Below are 23,553 nucleotides of genomic sequence, written 5' to 3' on the forward strand. Positions count from 1 at the left end.
ACACAGCATTCATGTCAGTCCCAATACGCTTTTCCCCTTGGAGTTTCCTCTCATATTTTCTCTGTCGCCTCTTTGTATTTCATCGTCAGCTCCATATGCGAACAGTAGTTCAATCAGCATGCTCCTCTCCTTCCCTTCCAAGATTGAGGTCTTCAGTGCCGATTGTAAAGGAGTATAACCATCTCTAGCTCGGTAGTTTACATCTGCGCCCATTTCTACAAGATATCGCGCTACTTGATAAGATCCTGGTGTCTTTACCGCAAGATGAAGCGGTGTCTCGCCATTACTGTTGGGGATGTCAATAGAATGTCCCAAGAGCACCAGATACTGAACTGTAGCTAATTGCCGTCCCGAAACAGCAGCATGTATAGCTGAAAAGTAAGGCGTCGATGATGGTTGTGTGCGTGTAATATCCGCACCAAACTCTATGAGCTTCCTCAAAATGTCAAGCGACATTTCGTATGCCACTCGCAGAAAGAAGTAGCCAAACTCGGGGTGCGAGGCCATGGGGCTTGCGCCCTCCCATAGGATCTTTTCCACTTCCGCAGCATTTGCCTCTGCGGGAATGTTGGCCAAGATGCGGTCGAAAGCTGACCGTTGATCTGTTTCGAGCTCTTTCCGATTGTCTTTCGCTACTGCTATTTTGTCGGATAGAATTTGCTTATGGAAGATGGAGACATTCGAACTAGTCAATGTTCCTGATCGTTTGGATGATTCTTTCGGCGTGGTGTCTTTAGACCCACCGCCGAGATAAGCACTGGCTCTGCCTGAGAGGTCGCTGCACCAACTTCGCGATTTCCTGATGTGTGAATCGGGAGAGATGAGGGTCGAACTAGATGAGGCGCCATCGTCCTTATAGAAAGTTCCACGAGATGGAGCTAAATCACTCCGTGATAGCGGTCGCAAGCGGGACAGCCCCCCGGCAACTCGTTGAATCGCTGAGTGTTTAGGTGACTCTTGTTCTTCGAAAGGAGGAACATTTTCAAGCCATGTGCTAACTCCTCTGCTTCTAGACGAGCCTACTGGATTTTGTGGTGAGGGGCTTTTGCATCCACTCCGACGCATATCACCCAACACAGGCTCTAGCGAGTCTGGACGTGCAATTGTTGTTCGCCTACTCGAAGATGATGTGACAGGCGGTGGCGATTGCTTTGAATCGACATTGATACATGAGCGAAGCAAACGAATCGCTTTCAAGAGGGTTGGAAGCCCTTCTCGTGCAGTTTGATTAACATAAATCTCCTCCGCATCTGTCCTTTTGAGCAGCTCCTCATTAGCTATGATCAAGTCATCGACGTAGGCTTTGATCAGTGAGTCAATTGTGCCTTGCTGATTATACCTAGCAAGATTAGTCTACAACTTGTGTTGGAAACGTGAAGAGAGCTGAAAACTCACAACGCTACATAATCGATAGCGAGTTCGAGCACAACCTTGCATGCATCCAGATCATGTCGTAAATTGACCAAAATGCCATCTTTGAGAGACTGCCAGCCAATCTGAGGCGCATCACCACAGGAAAGCCTCAGGAAAGCCTTATGAAGACGCTCACAAGTGTTGTCGCAGGAATCGAGGATTTGCATTAATGCATCAACAAGTGGGGCAGGTAATTTCAGTCCTGGTCTGGAAAAGTCGTCCTGTGAGATGCCAAGACCAGTCTTGATGACAAGCAAATCATGGTTGATTGCGTTCAAGTCGTGTCGTGATTCACGAACCTTTCGCGCAAAGCTGCTGACATCTGGGATGACCTACAGCAAGGATAAGTATTGTACATGCAGACTGGCTGGTGTTGTGGGCAATTACCTGGCCGATTGATGTGCTCACTGCAGCGCATCGAGCAGCGACTGTGCTGGGGCGTGGCATCTGTCCCGTACCGGTAACTTTGACGGTAAGATCTCATCGGCTCAGATGCGCAACGAATGTGGCGATATTGAAACGAGTGTTGATACAATGAACATGAGAGAAAGATGCAGAAGGGGCGTCTGCAACAATGCTTGCTGTTATGCGGATGCATTGTTAACCCCTATGCTGCGAAGAGTCTGTGACATTGGCGGTCATGGGTCCCAGGCCAATGTTGTTGCGCATGTGGCGCCGGAGGAAGCGAACACGGAAGGGGGTATCGTTTGAGTATCCCATCTAGGGATTTCCGTTGCGCACCAGTTGTGAAATGCTGGAGAAATGCACAAGTGGTCTATAAAAAGCTGGTCGACGCATTTGACAGGCCGCTTGACCGTCGGCGCGTGTAGAGTGAGGGTTTACCTGTCTGCAACAGTGCAAACTACCGACTGTTAAATTGCGGGCGCCGTCTGTGGCTAGCGTGAAACGGCTATTGTAGGTGTTACGAGGTAGGCAGAATGAGTTGCGCCAGGGTTTCTGAATTGTGGAAATGGCCATGTACTGAGCGAAGACCACGGACGGCCCATGTGCAAGAATTTCGATATATTATCTTGTTGTCTACTTATATCTATGACTGATCTTCTGATTACTCAGTCAACGATTCCTGGAGGTAAAAACGAAATGTAATCGATAGGTGCAGCTTCAAGACCATTTGGTTGTCCTATGATTCGCACCATGTCGCCTTGCTGAACACTGACATTTCTGAATGTGATGCGCGATGCTGTATGGCCGTCAAGGTACCTCGATGGCTCATGACCTAATTTATCCTCAAGATCACCAGTCCATTGGCCCACTGTACGATTACCGATGTCGAGCTGGTACTTGGCTTTGCCAGCAAAAAGATCGTAATAATTCACAGCAACAGTATACGTTCCCGACGCGAAGGGGATATGCGCAGTGGCGGTACCTATCGTGGTGTTCGAAACCGTGACGATCGCTGTGAAGCCAGACGCAGTCTCGAATGGATCGACCAGATACGGCTTGTAGCCATCCAGGCTCATACTTTCAGCTTCTATGCGGTAAGGATGATTCCCAACTCGATTGGCCTCGTCTGGGATCGCTGAAAGGTTGTAGAAATACTGATTAATAGCATCGCGCCATACCAGTGAATGACCCGCCTGGTAAATCTGTCGGAAAAGAACGTGTTTGAATCTTTCGTCATCTAGCTTGCCCTTCAAAGATTCCCATTGCCCGACGAATTCCTGGGCTGTGGCGGCGCCTTCATAGTGAGCATCGTAGAAGTGTTGAATGACAGTCTTGCCCGACTTCAACCGTTGGGTATAAGGAACATGATGGAACCACAGAAGAAGATTATCCGGGGTATTTTCGATGTTGTTGTAGATCTCGGCAATTTCAGGAGGGTAGTGTCCAGCATTGCCTGTACCATTTTCAATTGTGCGATCCATGCCAATAGTCACGTTGCCAGCGCGCAACCACTGGCCCCATCCATTATTGTCCTGTGAAGCAGGATTAGGTCCAAAGTGCGTGTAGAGTATGTCAGTCAAAGTCTGAACACCAAGATTTCCACTGTAGTTCTCGTAGGCAGGCCATGATCTCATTGAGATGTCTGTGATGGTGTTTAGAACATCTTTGTCAAATCCGAAAGTCAAACGAGTCCAGTCCTGGATGATATCTTCAGATCGGAGTGAGGCATCCCACGCCAATTTCCCGTATGCGTATAAATTCTGTCAAATTCAGCAAATGAGTCCATCTCCCTGGCAGACAGTCAGACTCACAGACATTGCCATATGGCTACCGAGCCATGTACTGTTCATCCCAGCTCCAGGGACACCTGCATACCCACCCAGTGGTCTCTTGAAACGTTGCCCAGACACAACATCTTTTACGATGGTTGATTTATTTTCGGCCCTCAGATCAAAGTCAAGTATCTCTTTCCAGAGGGGAGCGAGGTAAACATGGTGGCAATTTTGACCGAGATACTCTGGGGTGATCTGGAGCTCAATGGCTGTGCTCGTGTTGTGCAATGCTGCAAACAGTGGCGACGCAGGTTCTCGAACCTGAAAGTCGATTGGTCCGTACTTGATCTGTACGACTACGTTCTCTTCGAACTTTCCATCCAAATGTTGGAAGAATTCCAATTGTGCGTTAGCTCGATCGTTGGTCCAATTGTCGTAGGACATGTGATGGTCATAGACAAAAGCACGAAACATAACGATACCTCCATGAGGCTTCAAAGCTCGCGCAAACCTATATCGGAATAGCACCGGATCAGTACAGCTTCAGATTTTCACCTGGGTGAAGAGTAATGCATACATGTTAGCTCCGTCAGCCAGCGTGCGATTGTACGTCAGAGGACCGGGTTGACCCTCGCTATTTGCCTTGACCAGGTAACCTGCCATGTCCGGGACTTTCTCGTATATTTGCTCAGTGATATTGGCCCACCATGCATCCACCTTGGGGTCCAGAGGATCAAAGGTACCTAGAGTGGCATTTGGCGAAGCAAAGTTGAGCGAAATGCCAAGTCGAACCCCGTATGGGCGCATTGCGTCCGCGAGTCTACCCAAGCCTTCTATATTGCGGGGGCTGAGCAGTGTTGCATTGGCGTTGACATTGTTTACAACAACACCATTGATACGTACTGATGCGAGAAGACGGGCATATTCGGCGACGCGCGTAGTATTGTCAACGACATATCCGCCCTTCAGGAAGATCGAAGGTCCGCCATAACCACGCTCAATACTTCCATCCATGTTGTCCCACTCATTCGTCCATCGAATAAGTGCCTGAGGGTTCGACACAAATGAGTCTTGTGTAAAATTGTTCTGTGCTATTCGAGACAAATATTCGAACGCGCCATAAAGAGCTCCACGCTCGTTGCTTCCCACAATGATAACCTGATGTGACGACGTGCTTAGGTAAAACCCATCTTCTTCGATATTTTGTGCATCTTCAAAAGTTCCATACGCATCGGTGTATGCGTCCACAGTTCCGACAATGATCGACGATGAATTCCTCATCGCGGTTGCACTGACATTGAGTTGTCGGCCGAAAACACCCTCGATGCCTTTTCGAAGTTCTTGTCCTGCTGTGAACACTGGACTCGTCGTAGTAGAGTTCAGCGCCACAATGTTCGAGGGCACCAACCTGGAATTGCTTAGGTCAGGAATTGGGGCATATCGCAACCAGCCTTGAGAGCCATCCTCTGCGACAACAAGGCCCCAGGCGAGGATCGTCGAGGAGAAGGATAAACGCATCGTAAACTTTGCTTAAATCTTGATGATAAAACCAGGATTTTAATGTCTGTCGAAGCAATAATTTATACTGAATACCACTGCATTGGCCACAAGACTTCACTAAGAACCTTACCGGTAATGAAGCAATTCCGGGGGCAGGTTTGCAGATTACTGAACAATCGTCTTGAACAACCGTCCATTCAGGCTAAAGACCAAACTACGGGTGAAGAAGATGCTTAGGTCTGTCGAAATGTGCAGTGTGGAGCCCACGACTGGGGAAAGCTGATGAATGTTACTCCGAATTGCGGGGAGGTAGCTTGGGAATACCGAGGATAGCATGGGCTGATTTGCGCCGATCTGCGTCGAGCATCATGAAAGGACCACAGGTATTGGGATGACCCTGAGTATGTGTAATGAGAGAGCCAATTCGGACTATCATCATGACTTGACTCATGAAATGCTGGTGTTTAATATGTAGAGTATACGGGTGAAGCGGGAAGAGACAAAGGTAGAAGCGGACAATGGGAGGCGCGATGATGGGGCGGCTCCACTTCGGAGGAAAGCACGCTCATCATCAACAACGCCTCCTCACTCATATTCGACAACCTCGCAATCGCATTCCGCTATTTTCATCAAAATCATTCTAGATTTCTGTATTCTTCAATGGTCTCCTATGCGTGGACGTTATTTACTATGCTAAGATGATGGTTCGCACCAATGAGATTATGAATTGGTAGCAACTCTGCGTTGTTATCGTGCTATCACACCGTCTTGTGAGCGTATCATTTGCGACATATTGTAATAAGACAGGACTGCTTATTTTGAATTCGAATTTGCATAAGTAGCATATGTTAACCTAGCTTGAAGCTGCGCGACGTGTTGTAGAAACCTTCACACAAAGGCACTTGGACCGGCTCTGGCAACTGATACCAGCAACCTCTCAGTGGAAAACACAGACCTGCGTTCTCACCTGGAACCAAATAGTACTTTCACTGTAAGTAAGAGACGGGGAGCAATGGTGTTTGATGGGAAGTCCCATCTCGGATTCCTCGATCGGTCTGCAACAAGATTGCTCTTCTCAATCTAAATCTGCAGCATCCATCAGTCCAACAGGTTCTGTCATCTGGCATAAGCCCTATATTATCAACCCACACAGGAGCTCCAACGGTTCATTTCACAAGATTTTCCGCCAAATCACTCATCAAATTCAGCCGCACACATTGAGTAAAGACTCTGGGACGATGCATTATCATTCACTCTCACCTCATGGTGAGCATCAGTTGCAGATTATGCGACAAATTGAGTTTTTCAAATCATGAGCGTATCTACCGACCGAATTACTCTTCTACACCTCCTGTGGTACCTATCAAGGCTCTACATTCAATCCGCGCTGATAGTGACCACGACACCAGTGATCACTGGTGCGATCGCACCTACCGAAAACAATGGATACAACTCATCTATCACCCGCAAAATGGTGCTTGGAGATGGTCCAAGGACTGGCTTGGGCGCACTTCCGTATGGACTTTGAATCGCTACCACCTACATCGAGCCTCAACTTCCAAACCCGATCTGATCAAGAATACATTAAGAAGCCTGTGGATACTGGACCACTAAAGAGAATATATCAGCTGCAAGACATCAGTACTGTCATACTTCAGGTTGGTTTTACGGAAGAATCAAATGAGGATGATTCGAATTGTCTCGTTTGGGTGGGTTATCGTAACGATAGTCGCAATCAGATACGCTACGTACGTGAGTTACGAAAACAGTGTGGCTTCAAAAAAATGACACAGAGCCAAGTCGTAAGCTATGTAAATTTCCAGGAGCCCTTCTGTGACATCGTGGAAAACCAATGCTCGGAACGCATAGTGTTTCGCATGGCTCGAGCGCTTGTGTTGTATTACTTTCTGGCTGCCGGCTACATCGACGTGATTGATGACTACGACACATTTTGGACGGATTTCAGAACGGCATGTAGCTGGGTTGCGCGCAATGGACAACATCCCAAGGCGACATCGCATTCGCTACAGATGGCCGGGGAGAAACCTGGGAGCGAAAATACATCGATGAAACAAAACCATTTGAACTTGGGTAAGTGCGCCAATCCAAACAATCAGATACAAGTGATGCTGACAAAGCAAAGTGCTTGAAGACGTGAGGAACGAATGCCAGGAGGCGAAAACTACCGCGGAGAAGCAGGGGAAGCATGCAAATTCCGAGCCGGGCACTTTAGAGTCTCGTAGGTCCCGATCACACTTGTGCTATTGCAAAAAGAATGAAGCTGATATTTCATAGCAAGGCTGAAACGCCACAAGCGCAATCCCATCCCCAGTGGAGATGAAGTTCAGTCAGTAAATTCGGCTTCAAACAAGCAGGATATAACAAGCAAAGCTGTTCAGACTGGACCAAACCTGTCCGAGGGAGCTCTCACCAATTGTGGAATCCACGCCGAGGCCGGAGAGACAGAATCTTTGCAGCTCAAGCTCCGACACAAGGCCCCTCACAAGTTTTACGACATATTAGAGACTCGAAGCCACGCGTTCATGACTGAAAACATACGATTACGAGCAGAAAAAGAAGCACTCAGCACAAGTGTGAACCTTCTGCAGACGCAAAAGGACTACGACCAAAACGCTTACAGTGGTCTCAAGTCCAAGCACGACCAGCTGGTACACGATGAGGAGACTGTAAGACAGGTGCACGAACAGCTCAAGGCCACTTGCAAGCTTCTGGAACGACGAATTATAGTGGCAGAGACTGCCGCCGCAAAGTATCAGCGAAATCTTCAAGAGGAACAGAAGCAAGCTCAGGCGGCAGAGACGAAATGGAAGAAGAGCATGGCGAGTTTAGTGCGACTTCGGCAGCATATGAGGACATCGGCTGGTGAGCTGGACCGAGAGTACGGTGAGCTGCAGGAGGACAAGTAATTGGATGTGTTCACGGCCGAAGAATGACTTACGGATGCGACTCTGTCGTACGCCCAGGAGTTCACGATGTGTAGCAGGTGGTGGGACAAGAAATTTATGGTGTCTGGCTGATTCAGGTTGGACTCTTTGTACTCGGCGAATTTCCCCCTGTTATTTTTTCCCTTCAATGCTCCTTGAATAATTGGAAAGCGTGAGCACAGTCTTGGTGTGCAGCATTGGAGTGCGACGTTAGTGCCAACAAAGTAGTCATCTACCTAATCTCGCGATAATTCGCTTCAGTGGTACTCCCAAGCCCCGACATTGGCTCGCGCCAGCACCTAGATAGCCAATCGTAGTAATGGTTCGGCCTCATGGTAGTGCAGTGGTAATATGCCCAGGGCTGGAGTGTTGGTGGTGCATGGCGGGCCACGGCGCGACGCAAGCGCATCACCGCTTATATGCAGGGACTGGCTCTGGGGCACACCGTGTTGGCAGGCGGCGAAGCTCTGGACTCGAAGCATGTGGGGAAAGGGAGAGTTCTCGTGATGTTGGTCCAAGTGTGGGTGTGTAGTGAGACAAAGGTCTAGTTCATGCGTTGCGTTGTGTATACCTAGAGGTGAGAGGGCAGTAGAAAACAAACAAAGTATCCTAGGTAATTGGAGGGGTAACAAGAAACGTCTGTGTTAACTACCAGAGCAGAGAGAGCTGCTAGGTTGGGTGTGATTGAACAATGAAATTGTAGTAATAGCGCATAAAACTAAATGTCACGATAGTTCGGTGGGGAAGGGACATGGGTGAGAATCTGAGATTGAGGCGGTCATGCATTGATACAAGACAAGCAAGATTGCGAGAGAGAAGGAGAGAGAGTGAGAGAGAGTGAGAAGTGAGAGAGTGAGAAGTGAGAGAGTGAGAGTGAGAGTGAGAGTGAGAGCGACAGAGTGCCTGACCAATAGTCTGCCCACGCGTCTGCCAGGAGGCAGCCAATGACGTAAAGCCGGGTCCCACCTTCCCCCCTGCCGCACCGCCTCTCCTTGACAGCTCAGCAGCGCTACTACGATATTTATTAACAAGCCCCCCAACAAAACCTCGACTGTTTCCCACACACTCCTCATCAACACACTCTTCACACGCCGACATCTCTCCCATTTGTCAATTGACTCCTCTTCTACCACCACATAACCCACCACATTCAAACCAATCTAAAATACACAACCGCAATCATGGGCAAGGTAAGCACCCCTCCCCAAGCATCACCCCGCCATGCCCCGCCATGGCCCACCTTTAACACCTGCAACAGGCCAAGTACATCATGCTCGACTGCGACAACACGCTCGTCCAGTCAGAGCGTGTTGCCTTTGCGGCCTGCGCCGAGCTCACCAACGAGGTGATGAAGAAGCACAACATCGACGCCACATACACGGCCGACTCGCTCCTCGAGGACTTTGTAGGCCACAACTTCCGCGGTATGCTCAAGGGCCTGCAGAAGAAGCACAACTTCACCATGCCTGAGGAGGAGCTTGAGGACTTTGTCCAGCAGGAGCTGGGTGCCGTCACCCGCAAGCTCAGCCAGGAGGCCGTCGAGTGCCCTGGTGTCACCGTCGAGCTGAACAAGCTCAAGGAGCAGGGCTACCCCATGTCTGTTGTCAGCACCTCGGCCAAGAGCCGTGTGGTTGCCTCGATTGAGAAGGCTGGCATTGCCCACTTCTTCCCTCCCGAGCACGTCTACTCTGCCGCCACCTCCCTGAACCCACCCAGCTCCAAGCCTGACCCGGCCATCTACCTTTACGCTGCTGAGCAGCTGGGTGTCAAGCCCCATGAGGCTGTCACGGTTGAGGACTCCAAGAGCGGTGCCACTGCTGCCATGCGCGCGGGCATTCCCTGCATCGGCTACGTTGGTATCTACGGTATCGAGGAGGGCAAGGAGAAGATGGAGCAGATGGCCAAGCTCCTTACCGAAGAGACCAAGTGTGCTGCCATCATGTACGACTGGAAGGAGTTCCAGGACTGCCTGAAGAAGGTCGAGGCCAAGATGTAAGCTGCTCTCTTGCTAGAGCACTGCACTTTGTCTTATCACGACCAAAACTTTGACGAGCTCTGCCTTGGAGAGAACAGGGGATATGACGATACATGGATGACGATGAAAAACATTACATGATGACTACATAGACTCAAGAATTGCATTACTACTGGACGGTGTCCAGATTGCACAACATCTTCAAGTTGACATGTCTGGTGATGTTGTTGACAGAGTTTTTGGGGAATGACGTACCCACCACACCTGAGCTTATTACTCTAGACTTGTTTAGCGTAGCCACCATTCTGCGGTCCGTCCGTCGCGGCCAACCCCGCTTCCAACAAGCCTTGGCAAGGCTACCCCACCATTCACGTGCCGTCTGTCACGTGCCATCACGTGCATTGGATCATACCAGTCCCGTGCCTGGTACCTTGTTCTCTTTTCGGGCTGCAAGGCTTGTCACACTACTAGGAGTAAGACCTGACGCGTTCCCTCACGCCATCTCCGTACAACATGCCCATTTAGGCAGTCCAGGTGCGAACATTTGAGAGCTTTCGCGAGCATTGGCCTTTCACTGCGTGTCGTGGAGCATGTTAAATAATAAAGATGCACCCATCCTCTGCTGAACTCGCACATGAGAACTTGATCGTCATTGCAAACACTTCTTGACATCACTTCCATCTGGCATCCTATCAGGTTACATTCAACCAAAACACGGGCCTGCTTCGCATTCCATCGGAACACTTCACCATCACCCACGCCCGACAACAGACATTCATCTTCGTTTCCCAACGATGCACTTGTACCGTCAGTGCGGCTACCGTACACTTATTTGTTCGCCTTAGTCTGCCATCGCATCCTTCATTTCATCCTTCAAGACTGCCGGCCTTCAGTCAGCGGGGATTTGCCTAAAGCCGCTCGCACTCCATTCTATCCATGGACTAATCTCTAAACAGGAAGCTGCTAATCAAGGTACAAACCATAGATGCGCTTTCGACAAGCGACCCTGCAATCGCGTTATCGAAAATATATGGACCATCCGATTCTTCTCTGTCAATATACGGGGATAACTTCTTGATCGATGTACTGGTGTCTACGGAATCAACATGACAGCGCTCCCTGCCAGGATCGCCTTGGATGCTAAGAGCGTAGCTACGGTCCGCTCGTGTGGAAACGTTACATCGCGTATGAAAGATCCCATCCGTCCAAGATCAGAACCATCACGATGGCCATGGAAACCAGTCACTCTCCCAAAACTACTGTGTACATCCTTATCTTTCGCATGCATCAAGGATCGACAGCTTGGCAGCAAGGGCGTTTCATGTGTTTACTAGACAGAAGCAAGGCGACAGCCGTCGCCAAGGCATGCTTAAATGAAACCTCCTTCCTAACTCGTCGCCTCGAAGTCTTTGCTCATTTCGAACCACCAATGTTGAGGTGTTCCGGCACTCGAATTCATATACGCGCTGCCCATCGCGCCCATAGTTTAACATGAGAACCTCGTGATGACTGATGCAATGCAGCACGAGGTGGACCGGGTCGTCAAGAAGGGCAGGTAGCTTCTCAACTCTGCCAGACTAGCCAAAGGTAGTACAGTATGGAGAACGGCGAATAGAGCACCTCTTTGTCCAGAAATCGTCTATAAAGATGTCCTGCAACGAAGAAGATGACTTGTTCGCCATCATCCGCTGTAACGCCCGTCTCTCGGAAACATGTATGTACGCAGCGCACTCTTCTCCCTGGCTGCTCTTGCGGCGGCCAAGGAGATGCCAAAGGATGAAATCAAGGCGGCAGAGTTGTACGACTCTGGCATCAGGCACGCGAACAACATGGCTCTGAAGAAGGTAGTTTCTCCCCGTCCGCTGTTTTGTAACGCAGTGCTTACAAGCTTTTTAGGAATCATGGGCAAGGCAGGAAGCCATGGGTGCCTACAACTCGGCACAGTACCCGGAGATCAAGGACAAGGTCGAGTGCATCAATGGCACTGCTACTGCGGGAGCCGATGTGTTCAAATGCAGCAACGTCAGTATCATTGCTAAAGTTTTATGTCGATATGCTGATCTCCGTCTAGATCGATCTTCTCCATTTTCTACCTCATGACAAGCTAGGAAGCACCCGTGGTGTAGGATCTTCTTCTTGGGGTATGCTGCTTTACAAAGGAATGAGAGTTTTTATACTCACGATGGCTAGGATGGACTTCTGACGATGGTCGCGAGTTTGTTTGCATCGGCCAACAAGACGGGGCTGCCTTCGCCGAGATCACCAAAGCAGGAAAATTGTCGTACCTCGGACGCCTTCCTGCATATTCAACGCCTAGCACTTGGCGGGAGATCCGTGGTCAGAAAAACCTCATGATCATTGGTAGCGAGGCGGAGAAACATGGTATCCAGATTTTCGACATGAAGAAGCTCCTCACTGTTGACCCTGCCAAGCCAGTGATCTTCAGCAACTCAAAAGATCTGACGGGTCACTACAATGGTCTTCCTACGGGCCGCGCGCACAATGTTGTGACCAACCCAGAGACTGTACGTTACTTCTTTGCGCTGACTGCACTCGAGCCCACGCTGACTTTGCACGCCTGCCTTTAGAACTTCATCTATGCGGTTGGTGCGATGCCCAGAAACGACAAGTGCAGATCTGGCATCATCTTCATTGATATTTCCAATCCTGCAAAGCCAACGAGTCCAGGATGGTGAGTTCTCTCAGTCCAAGGAAATCTTCGCTTTGCTGATGATATATTTGAAGTGCCTCGCAAGACGGATACGTGCACGATGCTCAGTGCCTTATCTACCGCGGACCCGACAAGGCGTTTGTTGGCCGTGAGATCTGTTACGGTTACAATGAAGACTCTCTGACCATCTATGATGTCACGGACAAGAAGGCTCCTGTTATCTTGTCCAACACATCGTACGAAGGTGCTGCATACACCCACCAAGGACAAGTTCTGGACCCCAACAACCAACAGTACTTACTGCTCGACGACGAGTACGACGAATATGACAAGGTTGGACCTGGCATCCCTGGTAACCCCATCACCTACATCTGGGACATATCCTCTCTGAGGAAGCCAAGGCAGACTGGACTGTACAAGAGTCCGGCCAAGGGTATCGATCACAACCAGTATGTCGCGAACGGGTATGCGTACCAAAGCAACTACGGTACCGGATTCCGTGTGCTGGACGTTCGATCAATTCCAAGCGACCCCACGGGCAAGGGTGTCAAGGAAGTTGGTTTCTTTGGTAAGTGCAATTGCATACGTTGGCACAAGAGTTGAATAGCTAAACGATTTTCCCAGACATCTACCCCGAGGACGACAACATGCCCGGAGGCGGCTCGGTCGACTTTGTCGGTTCGTGGTCGAGTTATGCACTTTTCAAGAGTGGCCACATTCTCGTGAACACGATGGAGCGAGGGGCTTTCGTTGTCAAGTTCAAGGCGGGCTATCCCAAATAAATGATGGCATCAATGATGGCATGTCATGTCGCCATAGCTCTTCTCGCAGGTCGGCCGTGGGGAAGGGAATACTGTGGTGTAACAGACGTGATTCCTGATTGGGTTGGCAGGTCACGTGCCGTATAATATGCGTTAGCGTTAGGCTTCTGACCCTGTCAACAGTCTTTGGGATGGATCATCAATACAATAACTTATTTCCCCCGCCCATCCGCCCAACAAATGATCCATCGCATCGAGACTCCTATCCCGCCGCCAAGCATGGATCAAACATCCAACCTGTCATCCCTCAGACAGGATTCGCCGCGGAGGCAAATTGTGATATTTTCGAGCTCACTGGGTCCACGGACGGTTGTTGTCTGGCCACTGCAGTCCAATCGGTGTCCGGTTCTTCGGTTGCACTTGTCCACAGGAAAACAAACATCCCCTCGCCAACTGCCTATCCGCATACCGGTAGTGCACATCTCCCCCAGTCTTCCGCCTGCGCTTGATTGCGGCCTCTTCTCCACCAAGACCATGTACGTATGTGGGGATCTGGGTCGAGTGTCTTGGCACGAATTGTTCCTTCCCAATCAAGCATCCTCCGAACAGGAGCTAGCGGGTTCCGCACGAGCAAAATCCGCAGTTGTCGCAACTAACCTTCTCCTCCTTCCCATTGCAATACGACCTTGGCCTGCCAAGCACGCAACTTATCTTTCGCCGCATCCGTCATCCGTGTCATGGTCCACGGCAGCGCTCTCTTTACGCTCCCTCGCCATACCTGCATGACGATTCCTTGCTGGTGGGCAAAAGCAGCTGCCTGTCCAGGTTAGCACAATGTGCAAACAAGGAGTTCTGGTAACTATCCTGGACCGACTCCATGGATCCTGGAATCTGTATATAGACTGGATGGACCTCCAGTATACTCTACGTGCCACAGCCTTCTCACCCCGCGCGCTCTCTCTCTTCCTTCACTCTTTGCAAGTACAAGATGAAGTGGGCCCCATACGCTGCGCTTGCTGCGCCTGTGCTCGCCCAGTACGACGCGAAGCCGGAGCCAAGCAACAAGAAGCTTGTTTCGCCCAATGAGCTGATCAAGAAGATCAAGCTCGAAGACTTGATCGCCGGCTCTCAGAAACTCCAAGATTTCGCTGATGAGAACGGTGGAAACCGCGCATTTGGTGGGCGAGGCCACAATGCGACGGCCGAGTGGCTCTTCCAGACTCTGCAGGAGACGGGTTACTACGACGTCTACAAGCAGCCCTTCGTTGAGCTGTTTACGGCTGCGACCGTCAAGGCGACCGTCGCCGGCGCAGACATTGCTGCCGACTATCTCACCTTTGGCCCATCTGGCGAAGTCAGCGGCAACCTCGTCAAGGTCAATGCTCTTGGCTGCAATGCCTCTGACTTCCCTGCCGGCGTCTCTGGCAACATCGCCCTCATCTCGCGCGGTGAGTGCACCTTTGGCATCAAGGCCACCAACGCCAAATCTGCTGGCGCTGCTGGTGCCATCATCTACAACAACATACCCAACCAGCCCCTCTCCGGTACGCTCGGTGGCGACGGCAATTATGCCCCCGTTGTAGGAGTTACCCAAGAGGTCGGTAACAACCTCCTCTCCCAGGTTGGCAATGGCACCGTCGCAGGCACCCTCTCCATCAACGCCATCCGCGAGAACCGCACAAACTACAACGTCATCGCCGAGACCAAGCAAGGTGACCACGACAATGTCCTCATGATTGGTGGACACACTGACTCCGTCTTCGCCGGCCCTGGCATCAACGACGATGGATCGGGCACTATTGGCACCCTCGTCACTGCCCTCGCCCTCACCGAGTTCAACATCACGAATGCTGTCCGTCTCGGCTTCTGGGGCGCAGAAGAGTTTGGTAAACTGGGATCCTACTACTACATGAAGACCATCAACGGCTCCCTCGGTGGCAGCCTAGCTGAAGCCGCCAAGATCCGCGCCTACCTCAACTTCGACATGATTGCCTCGCCCAACTACGTGCTCGGCATTTACGATGGCAACGGCGATGCCTTCAACCTGACGGGCCCCGCCGGCTCCGACACCATTGAGCGCGACTTTGAAATCTTCTACGAGCAGCGCGGCCTCAACCACGTCCCCTCGCTCTTCTCCTTCCGCTCCGACTACGCCGCCTTCCTCGAGAACGGCATCGCCTCTGGTGGCCTCTTCACCGGCGCCGAGGAAATCAAGACTGACGAGGAAGCCCGTCTTTTCGGCGGCGAGGCCGGCCAGCCCCTCGACCCTTGTTACCACCGCCCCTGCGATGACATTGACAACCTCGACCATGATGCCTACCTAATCAATACCCAGAGCATTGCAAACAGCGTGGCCAAGTACGCGCTTAGCTTCGAGGGTATACCCAAGGCAAACTCGACCCTGCGCAAGAGACATGCTGAGACGAGCCGCTTGATGGCTCGTCTGGATGACGGAGGACATGCGCATCACGGCCAGCCTTGCGGACAGGGTAAAAATCTTTTGTAGACGAGCGGCTTGCTTGGAAATGAGGAGGTAGATGAAGAGATGATACCATGATTGTTAGTTTGAGCTTGCATGTGAATAGATGTATATTATCAGCACCCCTTTATGCACTTTTTGGGTTCGTCTGTATGTGTGTGTGCTTTGTAGAAGTTGTAATTGTGCACTGCTGAGGAGATGGAGAGATGGCCGTGTTTTTATACCGGGTATCTTAGCTGTATATATATATATATATATATATATTGTGGCCTGTGGTTATGCAGTGATGCGGGGATATGTGACGTGTATTCCAATCCTTGAATATCACTCCCTCCCTCCCTCCCTCACCTCCTCCGACAAACATATTTGCATCTCCGCCCATATCCTCGCTATAACAACTCACCTAACACACTCCCCACCATACCACAGCGCTATTGGATCTGTACTATTCACAGTCGCTTGTTACTACTTACCACACCAACCCTTCCCCACACCACTCCACCATCTCATCTCCACACCCGTACACACTCTCTCCCTCTCTCCCTCTCTCCACACAGCAATACGCCCACACCCCAGCCCAGCACTTGCATCACCGAATCTCGAATGTACCCCTTTTGGGCAAGTATACGCACGACATCGCATCCACATGAACTGTTAGGCACGACGCTGCGGAACAAAGTTGGACATACGCATACATATCCTGGGCCTGCACCATGCGGTTACAATAAGCTTTCTGCTAGCTAGGACGCGGGGCGGAGTGGGGTGTTGCGTGGTGGTTATAGGTATGTGATCTTGGCGGCTTGGGGTGGGGAGGGATGGGGCGGGTACCTTGATGGATACCGTGTGGTACCGATGGGTACTGGGTTTTCGGTGGTAGAATTGTTTGATAGGTGTGTTGGTGTGGAGTGAATGGCGCAATATGACCGGTCTGGGGTGGATCCTGTATAACGGTGTATTTTCTTGAGGGTGGTTGGACGTGTTGTGGGAAAGTGTAGGTATAAATCTTTTTCATATTTCAAAGCCCCCCCCCCCCCCCACTCCCCCTCTCAAAAAAAATGGGGCAAGCGGAAGAATCGTATCAATGCGAGCAGGCCGCAAAGAGTTGAATGGCTTGAGTATGGAACCTGCGAGATAATCTCACTTTGGTGTTGCGATGATTGTATTGCCAATATTAGGATACATGTATACTGTAGTTGTATTCTCAGATCTCTGGGTGATAGATTCTGGATCCTGGTGCATGGGGTTGTGGCCTCACGTATAAATGCTGCGGGGGCAAGGGTCGGAATTTGATGACTCACGAGTTGGACATAGAAATTTATCAGGTCATTGACCAAGCATGACACGGATTGTGCGATATTCGAGAAAGATCTGGGGAGGAATGGTGGGTGTTTGGGTTGGTATGGCTCTGGACAGTGTTATTTGAGCTCGTCAGGTTGATACGGTAAGCTTATATGTGATCTTCAGACTCGTTATACTGCTGAAATTCTTAAACTGCTTGAGTATACAGAATGCGTGGACTAGGTATTGCGAGCTCCTCGTTGCGTGATGACCCAGTGTTTGTCAAAGCACGAGCCATACTCGACACAGTCACTGATCAGAAATCGCCGGTAAAGATGAGTCTACAAGCACAGAGCGAGATCTGCATACTTAAAAGGCTTCAGGATGTTCTTACTTCCTCTTTCCTTTCTCTTTATTCTTAACACTGCTCATCAAAGCGACAAGATTCATCTTTCCAAATTCGCTTCGCACTCTACCTACCCTGATAACGCCCGCCACCATGACCAACGGTGCCGCCACGAAAAGCCAGAACTTCCACCTTGTGATCGATCGCTACTCCGACCCCGTGGAGCCGAATATTCACTGGACAAATGCCCCTTGGGAGCCCGTCGATACCAACAGGGTTGGCTTCTCCAAGCATTCGCTATTCCTCGGGCACATCAAGCGCCGAGGTATCTGGTATAAAGTCTCGGCACGCCTGAATGATGCCTCCCATATCAAGATCTGTCTTCCTGAGGGTGTCTTGCCAAACGCTGAAATTCCAAACATAGAATTTGCAGGCTTCTGGCGGTTGCTGGTGCGTGTGGACGAGCCGCGTCCCAAGCTTCCCGAGCTCAAGACGCTCTGCCACTACTATTTCCTCGCTGCTGGTCATGTGGAGGTCCGCGACAGGGGCGATGCCTGGCATGTAGCATTCAATAAAGCATGTGAGATGCTTTGGGATGGGGCGGGATCTCATGTAAGGGATGAGGAGATGCTGAGTAGGAATCTACAGAGACTGCTGGTGGATGCTGCCTCAAACTATCCGAGCTGGGCTCTGAGCGTGGAGGGGGAGGTTGCGGCCGCATGGCCGGGCTATAAGAAAGGCTGGAAGTTTTAAGCGGGTTTGTAATGCTGGATGCGATATACCTACCAAAACAATTCAAGTCTGGGGCATACTCTCAGCCAGCATATATCCTAAAGTTTCTGGCTATCACAACATGACATAGACACGATCCGGTGCCTACTTGAAGCAGAGGCTGAGGACTTCATGGGTGAACATTTGCAGAACGCCGAACGGGAATCTTGAAGATTGCCGTGCTAGGATGCCTTCACATGTAAAGAACATGCGGGGATAAGCTTAAATAAAGTGAACCAATGACGTGTTGTGTATCAGATCTAGCTTCACAAGCCACATCTGGTTAGCGCTGCACATCATCATGGCGACGTCATGCTGGACGCACAACTCTTGCTTGCAGTTTCCTTTAAAGATCTGCATTTCCCAAGCAAACTTGTAAACATCACACCTTGCCCTCTTCCAAAATACCCAATTCCAATACAATTGATCCTCTCCTCATCAATTGAGTCTTCCGACAAAACAACATCACGATTCACAATGTTCTCAAGACAAGCAACCCAAAATGCGCGCTTCGCCGCCCGCTGCGCAGGCCGCCCGGCTGCACGTGCAGCAAACCCCGGATTCCGCGCTCAACAGGCCCGATTCCAATCAACAGGCCCAGCCTCCACTAGCAACGCTGGCGCTGGAACACACGCAGCAGTCGGTGCCGTCTCTGGTGCTGCGGCCGCCGTTGTTGTTGGCTACATTGCATACAGGCAGTCTGGTGTCCGCGATGTCGTTTCCGCCGCTCAGACTACGAAGAGCTACGTTAACAGCGCCACGGCAAAAATCAAGGAGCAGACACCTGAGCCGAATGAAGCCCTCGCGTGGCTGCGCAATGCCGCCCAGAGCTACGCTGCCTTCATCCCTGGCGCGAAGGGCTACGTTGACTCGGCCTTTGACGACCTTGACGCCATTCGCGCAAAGCACGGCGATGAGGTCGACAAGATTGTCCGCGAGGCCTATGATGAGATGCGGGAAATTCTCGACAAGGGCGACATGAGCCTGGTCACCGCACACAAGACCTGGGATGTCATTACCAAGCATATGAGCCGCATTGGGGAGCTTGCAGGCGATGCTTCGCAACAAATCATGGACAATCACCCCCAGCTCAAGGAGAAGGTTGGCGGCAACATCGATAAACTGAAGGAGTACGGTGACAAATACGGTCCCGAGGCCAAGAAGGAGGTTGACAGGACATGGAAGCAGATCAATGATGTCGTCAAAACTGGCCTAAGCGCATCCAACATTGAGAAGATCAAGAGCATTGTACAAGAGAAGGTCGACAAGCTCAAGAAGCTTGGTGATGAGGCATGGGACAAGGGTATGGAGCAGGCCAAGCCCTACCTCGACAAGAACCCCCAGGTCAAGAAGCTTGTTGAAGAGAACGCCGATGCGCTCAAGGGCGGTAACGTCCAGCAGCTCTATGAACGTGTCAAGTCTGCCGTCGAGAAAGGTGATACCGGCGATCTGGAATCTTACATCAAAAGCGCCACAAACAAGGCCAAAGAGGCTGGTTTCGGTGACTACGAGCAGTACATCAAGAAGATTCCCGGCGCCGACCAGATCATGCCCAAGTTGAGCCAACTCCAGGAGGCTGCGCAGAAGCATGGCGACGAGGCACAAAACATCCTGAAGAGCACTGTCTCTGAGATAACAGAGATTCTCAAGAAGAGGAGCGACGAGGCGGCCAAGCTTGCGCAGAAGGCGAAGGAGGATTCCAAGAAATAGTGGTGAGGATTTCGAGAAGAGTAATTTCAATGACTATTAGAGTGTACCATAGGGCATGGCTGGCGTTGAGCGCATGAACAGCGGGAAAAAAAGGCTTCATCATGATCATCTGTTACTAGTGCAATCTTTCTGTGTGACGAGCATTAGCCATTTAGACCCTTTGCGGACGGTTAGCAGATTAACCATGATTGTCAAGTGAATATATTACGAACCTAACAGGCTGATCTACATTGCAGACGAAGCAAGATAGCGCATGGTGTATAAAGCGCATCTAGCCTACCTAATCATACCCTCCCACCCCGCCAAAAATGCAACAAACATTGAAAAGTAAAAGCAGCACAAGGGTGACTGAGAAAAAAAAAGAAGACTCTCTCTTGCCTCATGTCACCACGAGAACGACTGCTGCAGCGGCTTGGGCTCCGCCGCCGTATTCTTGCGAATCGCCGAAAAAACCAACAAAAGCTGTGCGGCCTCGACACCGCCAAACTCGTGCCAAAAGGTAGAGGAAGCAGCTTGCTGCATGGCCAACTCATAGCACGTATCTAGCAGAGCATTGGTCGGCTCGGGGGAGTCTTTGATACGAACCTTCATTGCGACGGCCATTGCGAGAAAGACGTGAAAGCGCGCCATGGGCATGGAGGCGGGCATGTCGGGGGCGGCAGAGGAGCGCTGGGGATTAGGGTAGACTGCTTCGCAGAACTGGGTGAAGAGGGAGGGGGGGAGGGTGTAGGAGCCAAAGTCGATGGTGTCGAGGCAGTGGATGAATTCCATGGTTAGCGTTTCGGCTTCGAAGCGGCTGGGGAGGGGGATTGTGGCGAGCGCGCGGCCGCGGTCGGTGAAGCTGGAGCGCGACGAGGTGGGGCCGGGACTCTCGGTTTGGCGGGCGGCGAAGATGCCTTGTCGAGGGAGGCGGGGCACGGGTGCCAAGGGTAAGATGTCGTCTTCGACTTCGGGGATGGGCGACATGGCTTGCTCGTCGCTGTCCAGGGATAGGGAGGAAGCAGAGGTTCGTCTGGAGTGGCCTTTGCTGCTGGTAGTGCCTGGCTGCAAGAGGCTCGAACTTGCCTGATTCATGAATTCCCAGGACTCGGCGGTGGTGGATTCCATGGGGGACGCAAATGATTGCATAGTGGGTGGGTAGGCCGGTCGGTTGGCGTACTGGGTTGGGACGGAGGTTGGGGGCATGTCAGGACTCGAGGCCCGTGTGGTACCTGACCATAATGAAGGTACTGGAGAATTCGGTGCCGGTGAAGGGAAAGGCTCACATTGATCGATAGCAATAGAAGGCATGCTGCTGCTCGCTGAGAAGCTGCCAAGATCCAAATCGTCCGCTGTGAATGAGGCAGGAATGCTCGTGTCAAGGTTGAGATGTGGTGGTGGAATTTGCCAGTCAAATGAAGTAGGAGTAGACGCCATCAGACTCTGGTCGATGAGTTCCATACCATGCATGGGTGCATTTACGTGTGCTGCAAGTTGGGATTCCAACTGCTTTATTCGGCCTTCTAATGCTTCCCGATGTTCACTGGTCAATGGACATCAGTAATGGTCACGTGACGGCGCGTTGTCGCGACACGGGTGTGCACTGACGAGGCCACCACCTCTCGTGGCTTTTGTGTTCGCACACATTGCAATGTGAATCGTTTACACGTAGCGCATGGTGTTTCTCCATCGCATCTGATCTTGCGTCGGCGACAACGTTCACAGGCATTGGAGACAGACTTTCGGCGAGGCTGCCAGTCCTTGACGGCGGTCGGAGAGAAGGTAGCAGGTCCTTCGCCAGCGGGCAATGATGCTTTGCTCCTGTTAGCGATGTGATTCTCTCGAGGGCTGGGTGGGCTTGATATACTAAAGGGACACATGTCGAGACTTGGTTGTCGAGGGCTCCGCGCCGGATGGTGATGATTCCGTATTGGCACGTCGAGGACGGTCGATGGATGCACGATTCTCGCAAGACAGGCTCGTGAGAATGGCAAGCAGTGCGGAGGTCGAGATTTGTGATTGTTTTACAGCATGTCAGGCATTGCGATGACAGACCATCCAGGGTGACTAATCGTGTCTTCCTGCCTCCGCAAGAAGCGCTGGCGTGGGCACGACACAGTTTCCAGACGGTTGGAGCTTCACCAATCGCCTGCAACACGCTGCATGGCACCATCGACAGCTCCCTCTTTCATTCGCACATCTCTGCAACGACAAGGCTATGCGCATCGCATCGACTTTCCCTCTCTCCTTCAGCTCCTCAAGGGAGCAGGGCCCATGTGACGGGGGGTTGTGTCACGGAGACGCGGCCGCACTCCGCTCGTGCAGCAGAAGCGTCGCACAACTCCGCCGCGCTCGGGATTTCTTCAAGAGCTCGCAACGGGCCAACAGGCGGCAATTACGGAGCCTCGGTCCGCCTTCTTGTCGCATTGTCTTCCACCACCATACATGACTGAGACTTGTGTTTGGAGCGTGGTTGTGGTTCGTGTAGTCGTGTCACTGAGCAATGGACATTCACAGCTTCCCCATCAACTTAGGCCAACCCCCGGAACGCTGCGCAAGCGAAGCCGTTGCCCAAAGCACTACCGGTAAGGACTGCCAAGAGCTTCAAAATAACCCGACGTGTTTCCTTTGCGTCACAGCGTGATTTGGATGCAATCTAGGGTATTCGGTTGTGCCTGAGAACAACGAGTATCGTAGATGACGACGCATCAGTTACCTAGTGTCGGCAGCTGTCAGATCTACCCAAGGGGCTGATTTGGTCGCTGCACTACCGGTAGGTAACAGCGACAGAAGAAGGAAAATGGAGCCTTTCCCGCCTGTGTACAACGCCAGCATCTTCAATAGAATCAACCCAAGTAAGAAATCCAGGATCCAAACTCTATCGACTACCTAGTCTGCTCCTTCAAACCCGACAAAGTGGGCCGTCCGTCGGTCGGACCCCGATGACACCGTTGTCATCGATCGCCCAGCCTTCGGTACCAACGCCCTGGTGTACGTAAAACAGCATGTTGAGGCCTGCACTTTTGCTTGATATTTAGCAGCAGCCTGGGGAAGTTATGGGCCCAGAAGCATGATGGTTGCGAATGATCCATCCAGTTTTGCGACATCTGCTCATCAGCATCTGAATGGTCGCGGCGACTGGCACCCTACCTGAACCTTGACAACGGCAGAAATCATAATACCGAAGGTTGCACTGCCGCCATGGGGCATAATAGCCCCGTAAAAATTGCTGTGCGCTGTCAGAATGTTGCTCACAAACCAACGTCTGGAGAGCGACAACCTGTCACGACTACATGGATCGGTCAATGTCTGCTCTAATTGAATACAGATTCGGAAACAGAGTATGTCGTATAAGAGAACTGGGTGTAAACTTGCAATGACGATGCTTACTCGTGGTATGGTAGCATTGTTAAGAACAGCCGAAGTGTAGAATGATAGGCATCACTTTACTACCGGTACTATCTATCTACCAAATTGGCTAAGTTAAACCAAAATGAAAAAAGTTCGGAAATCTGGATACACCAACGGCTCAGCTAATCTTCGATCAG

The 23,553-nt window shown here is 51.2% G+C and overlaps 10 protein-coding genes across 10 annotated transcripts; 7 read left to right on the forward strand and 3 right to left on the reverse strand.

The window, feature by feature from the left end:
• Window positions 1-9: 9 nt before the first annotated feature.
• IAQ61_003772 (uncharacterized protein) lies at window positions 10-1,860 on the reverse strand (the record flags this gene model as incomplete). Its single annotated transcript, XM_003837286.2, has 3 exons — window positions 10-1,339; window positions 1,396-1,745; window positions 1,801-1,860. The coding sequence occupies 3 exons, from the start codon at window positions 1,858-1,860 to the stop codon at window positions 10-12; spliced, it is 1,740 nt and encodes a 579-aa protein (XP_003837334.1).
• A 623-nt stretch (window positions 1,861-2,483) lies between these two features.
• On the reverse strand, window positions 2,484-5,547 carry IAQ61_003773 (uncharacterized protein; the record flags this gene model as incomplete). Its single annotated transcript, XM_003837287.2, has 4 exons — window positions 2,484-3,578; window positions 3,630-4,101; window positions 4,168-5,119; window positions 5,415-5,547. Coding segments are annotated over 4 exons (2,652 nt in total), but the record flags the coding sequence as incomplete, so codon positions are not given.
• A 985-nt stretch (window positions 5,548-6,532) lies between these two features.
• Window positions 6,533-8,017, forward strand: IAQ61_003774 (uncharacterized protein; the record flags this gene model as incomplete). The annotated part of the gene is made up of 4 exons (XM_066096093.1): window positions 6,533-6,842; window positions 6,960-7,181; window positions 7,234-7,329; window positions 7,386-8,017. 4 exons carry the CDS (start codon window positions 6,533-6,535, stop codon window positions 8,015-8,017), a joined length of 1,260 nt encoding a protein of 419 aa, XP_065953969.1.
• Window positions 8,018-9,216: 1,199 nt separating this feature from the next.
• Window positions 9,217-10,031, forward strand: IAQ61_003775 (uncharacterized protein; the record flags this gene model as incomplete). Its single annotated transcript, XM_003837291.2, has 2 exons — window positions 9,217-9,225; window positions 9,294-10,031. The coding sequence occupies 2 exons, from the start codon at window positions 9,217-9,219 to the stop codon at window positions 10,029-10,031; spliced, it is 747 nt and encodes a 248-aa protein (XP_003837339.2).
• Window positions 10,032-11,722: 1,691 nt separating this feature from the next.
• IAQ61_003776 (uncharacterized protein) lies at window positions 11,723-13,463 on the forward strand (the record flags this gene model as incomplete). The annotated part of the gene is made up of 7 exons (XM_003837293.2): window positions 11,723-11,854; window positions 11,907-12,032; window positions 12,082-12,151; window positions 12,201-12,535; window positions 12,599-12,702; window positions 12,756-13,249; window positions 13,306-13,463. The coding sequence occupies 7 exons, from the start codon at window positions 11,723-11,725 to the stop codon at window positions 13,461-13,463; spliced, it is 1,419 nt and encodes a 472-aa protein (XP_003837341.1).
• Window positions 13,464-13,633: 170 nt separating this feature from the next.
• IAQ61_003777 (uncharacterized protein) lies at window positions 13,634-13,951 on the forward strand (the record flags this gene model as incomplete). Its single annotated transcript, XM_003837294.1, has 1 exon — window positions 13,634-13,951. The coding sequence occupies one exon, from the start codon at window positions 13,634-13,636 to the stop codon at window positions 13,949-13,951; it is 318 nt and encodes a 105-aa protein (XP_003837342.1).
• A 479-nt stretch (window positions 13,952-14,430) lies between these two features.
• Window positions 14,431-15,948, forward strand: IAQ61_003778 (uncharacterized protein; the record flags this gene model as incomplete). Its single annotated transcript, XM_003837295.2, has 1 exon — window positions 14,431-15,948. One exon carries the CDS (start codon window positions 14,431-14,433, stop codon window positions 15,946-15,948), a length of 1,518 nt encoding a protein of 505 aa, XP_003837343.2.
• A 1,750-nt stretch (window positions 15,949-17,698) lies between these two features.
• Window positions 17,699-18,298, forward strand: IAQ61_003779 (uncharacterized protein; the record flags this gene model as incomplete). Its single annotated transcript, XM_003837296.1, has 1 exon — window positions 17,699-18,298. The coding sequence occupies one exon, from the start codon at window positions 17,699-17,701 to the stop codon at window positions 18,296-18,298; it is 600 nt and encodes a 199-aa protein (XP_003837344.1).
• A 495-nt stretch (window positions 18,299-18,793) lies between these two features.
• IAQ61_003780 (uncharacterized protein) lies at window positions 18,794-20,026 on the forward strand (the record flags this gene model as incomplete). The annotated part of the gene is made up of 1 exon (XM_003837297.1): window positions 18,794-20,026. The coding sequence occupies one exon, from the start codon at window positions 18,794-18,796 to the stop codon at window positions 20,024-20,026; it is 1,233 nt and encodes a 410-aa protein (XP_003837345.1).
• A 384-nt stretch (window positions 20,027-20,410) lies between these two features.
• Window positions 20,411-21,885, reverse strand: IAQ61_003781 (uncharacterized protein; the record flags this gene model as incomplete). The annotated part of the gene is made up of 3 exons (XM_003837298.2): window positions 20,411-21,548; window positions 21,614-21,818; window positions 21,873-21,885. 3 exons carry the CDS (start codon window positions 21,883-21,885, stop codon window positions 20,411-20,413), a joined length of 1,356 nt encoding a protein of 451 aa, XP_003837346.2.
• Window positions 21,886-23,553: the final 1,668 nt, after the last annotated feature.

This window comes from Plenodomus lingam, assembly GCF_022343315.1.
Source record: "Plenodomus lingam strain CAN1 chromosome Unknown contig_18, whole genome shotgun sequence".
In the NCBI taxonomy this organism is placed as follows: domain Eukaryota; kingdom Fungi; phylum Ascomycota; class Dothideomycetes; order Pleosporales; family Leptosphaeriaceae; genus Plenodomus; species Plenodomus lingam.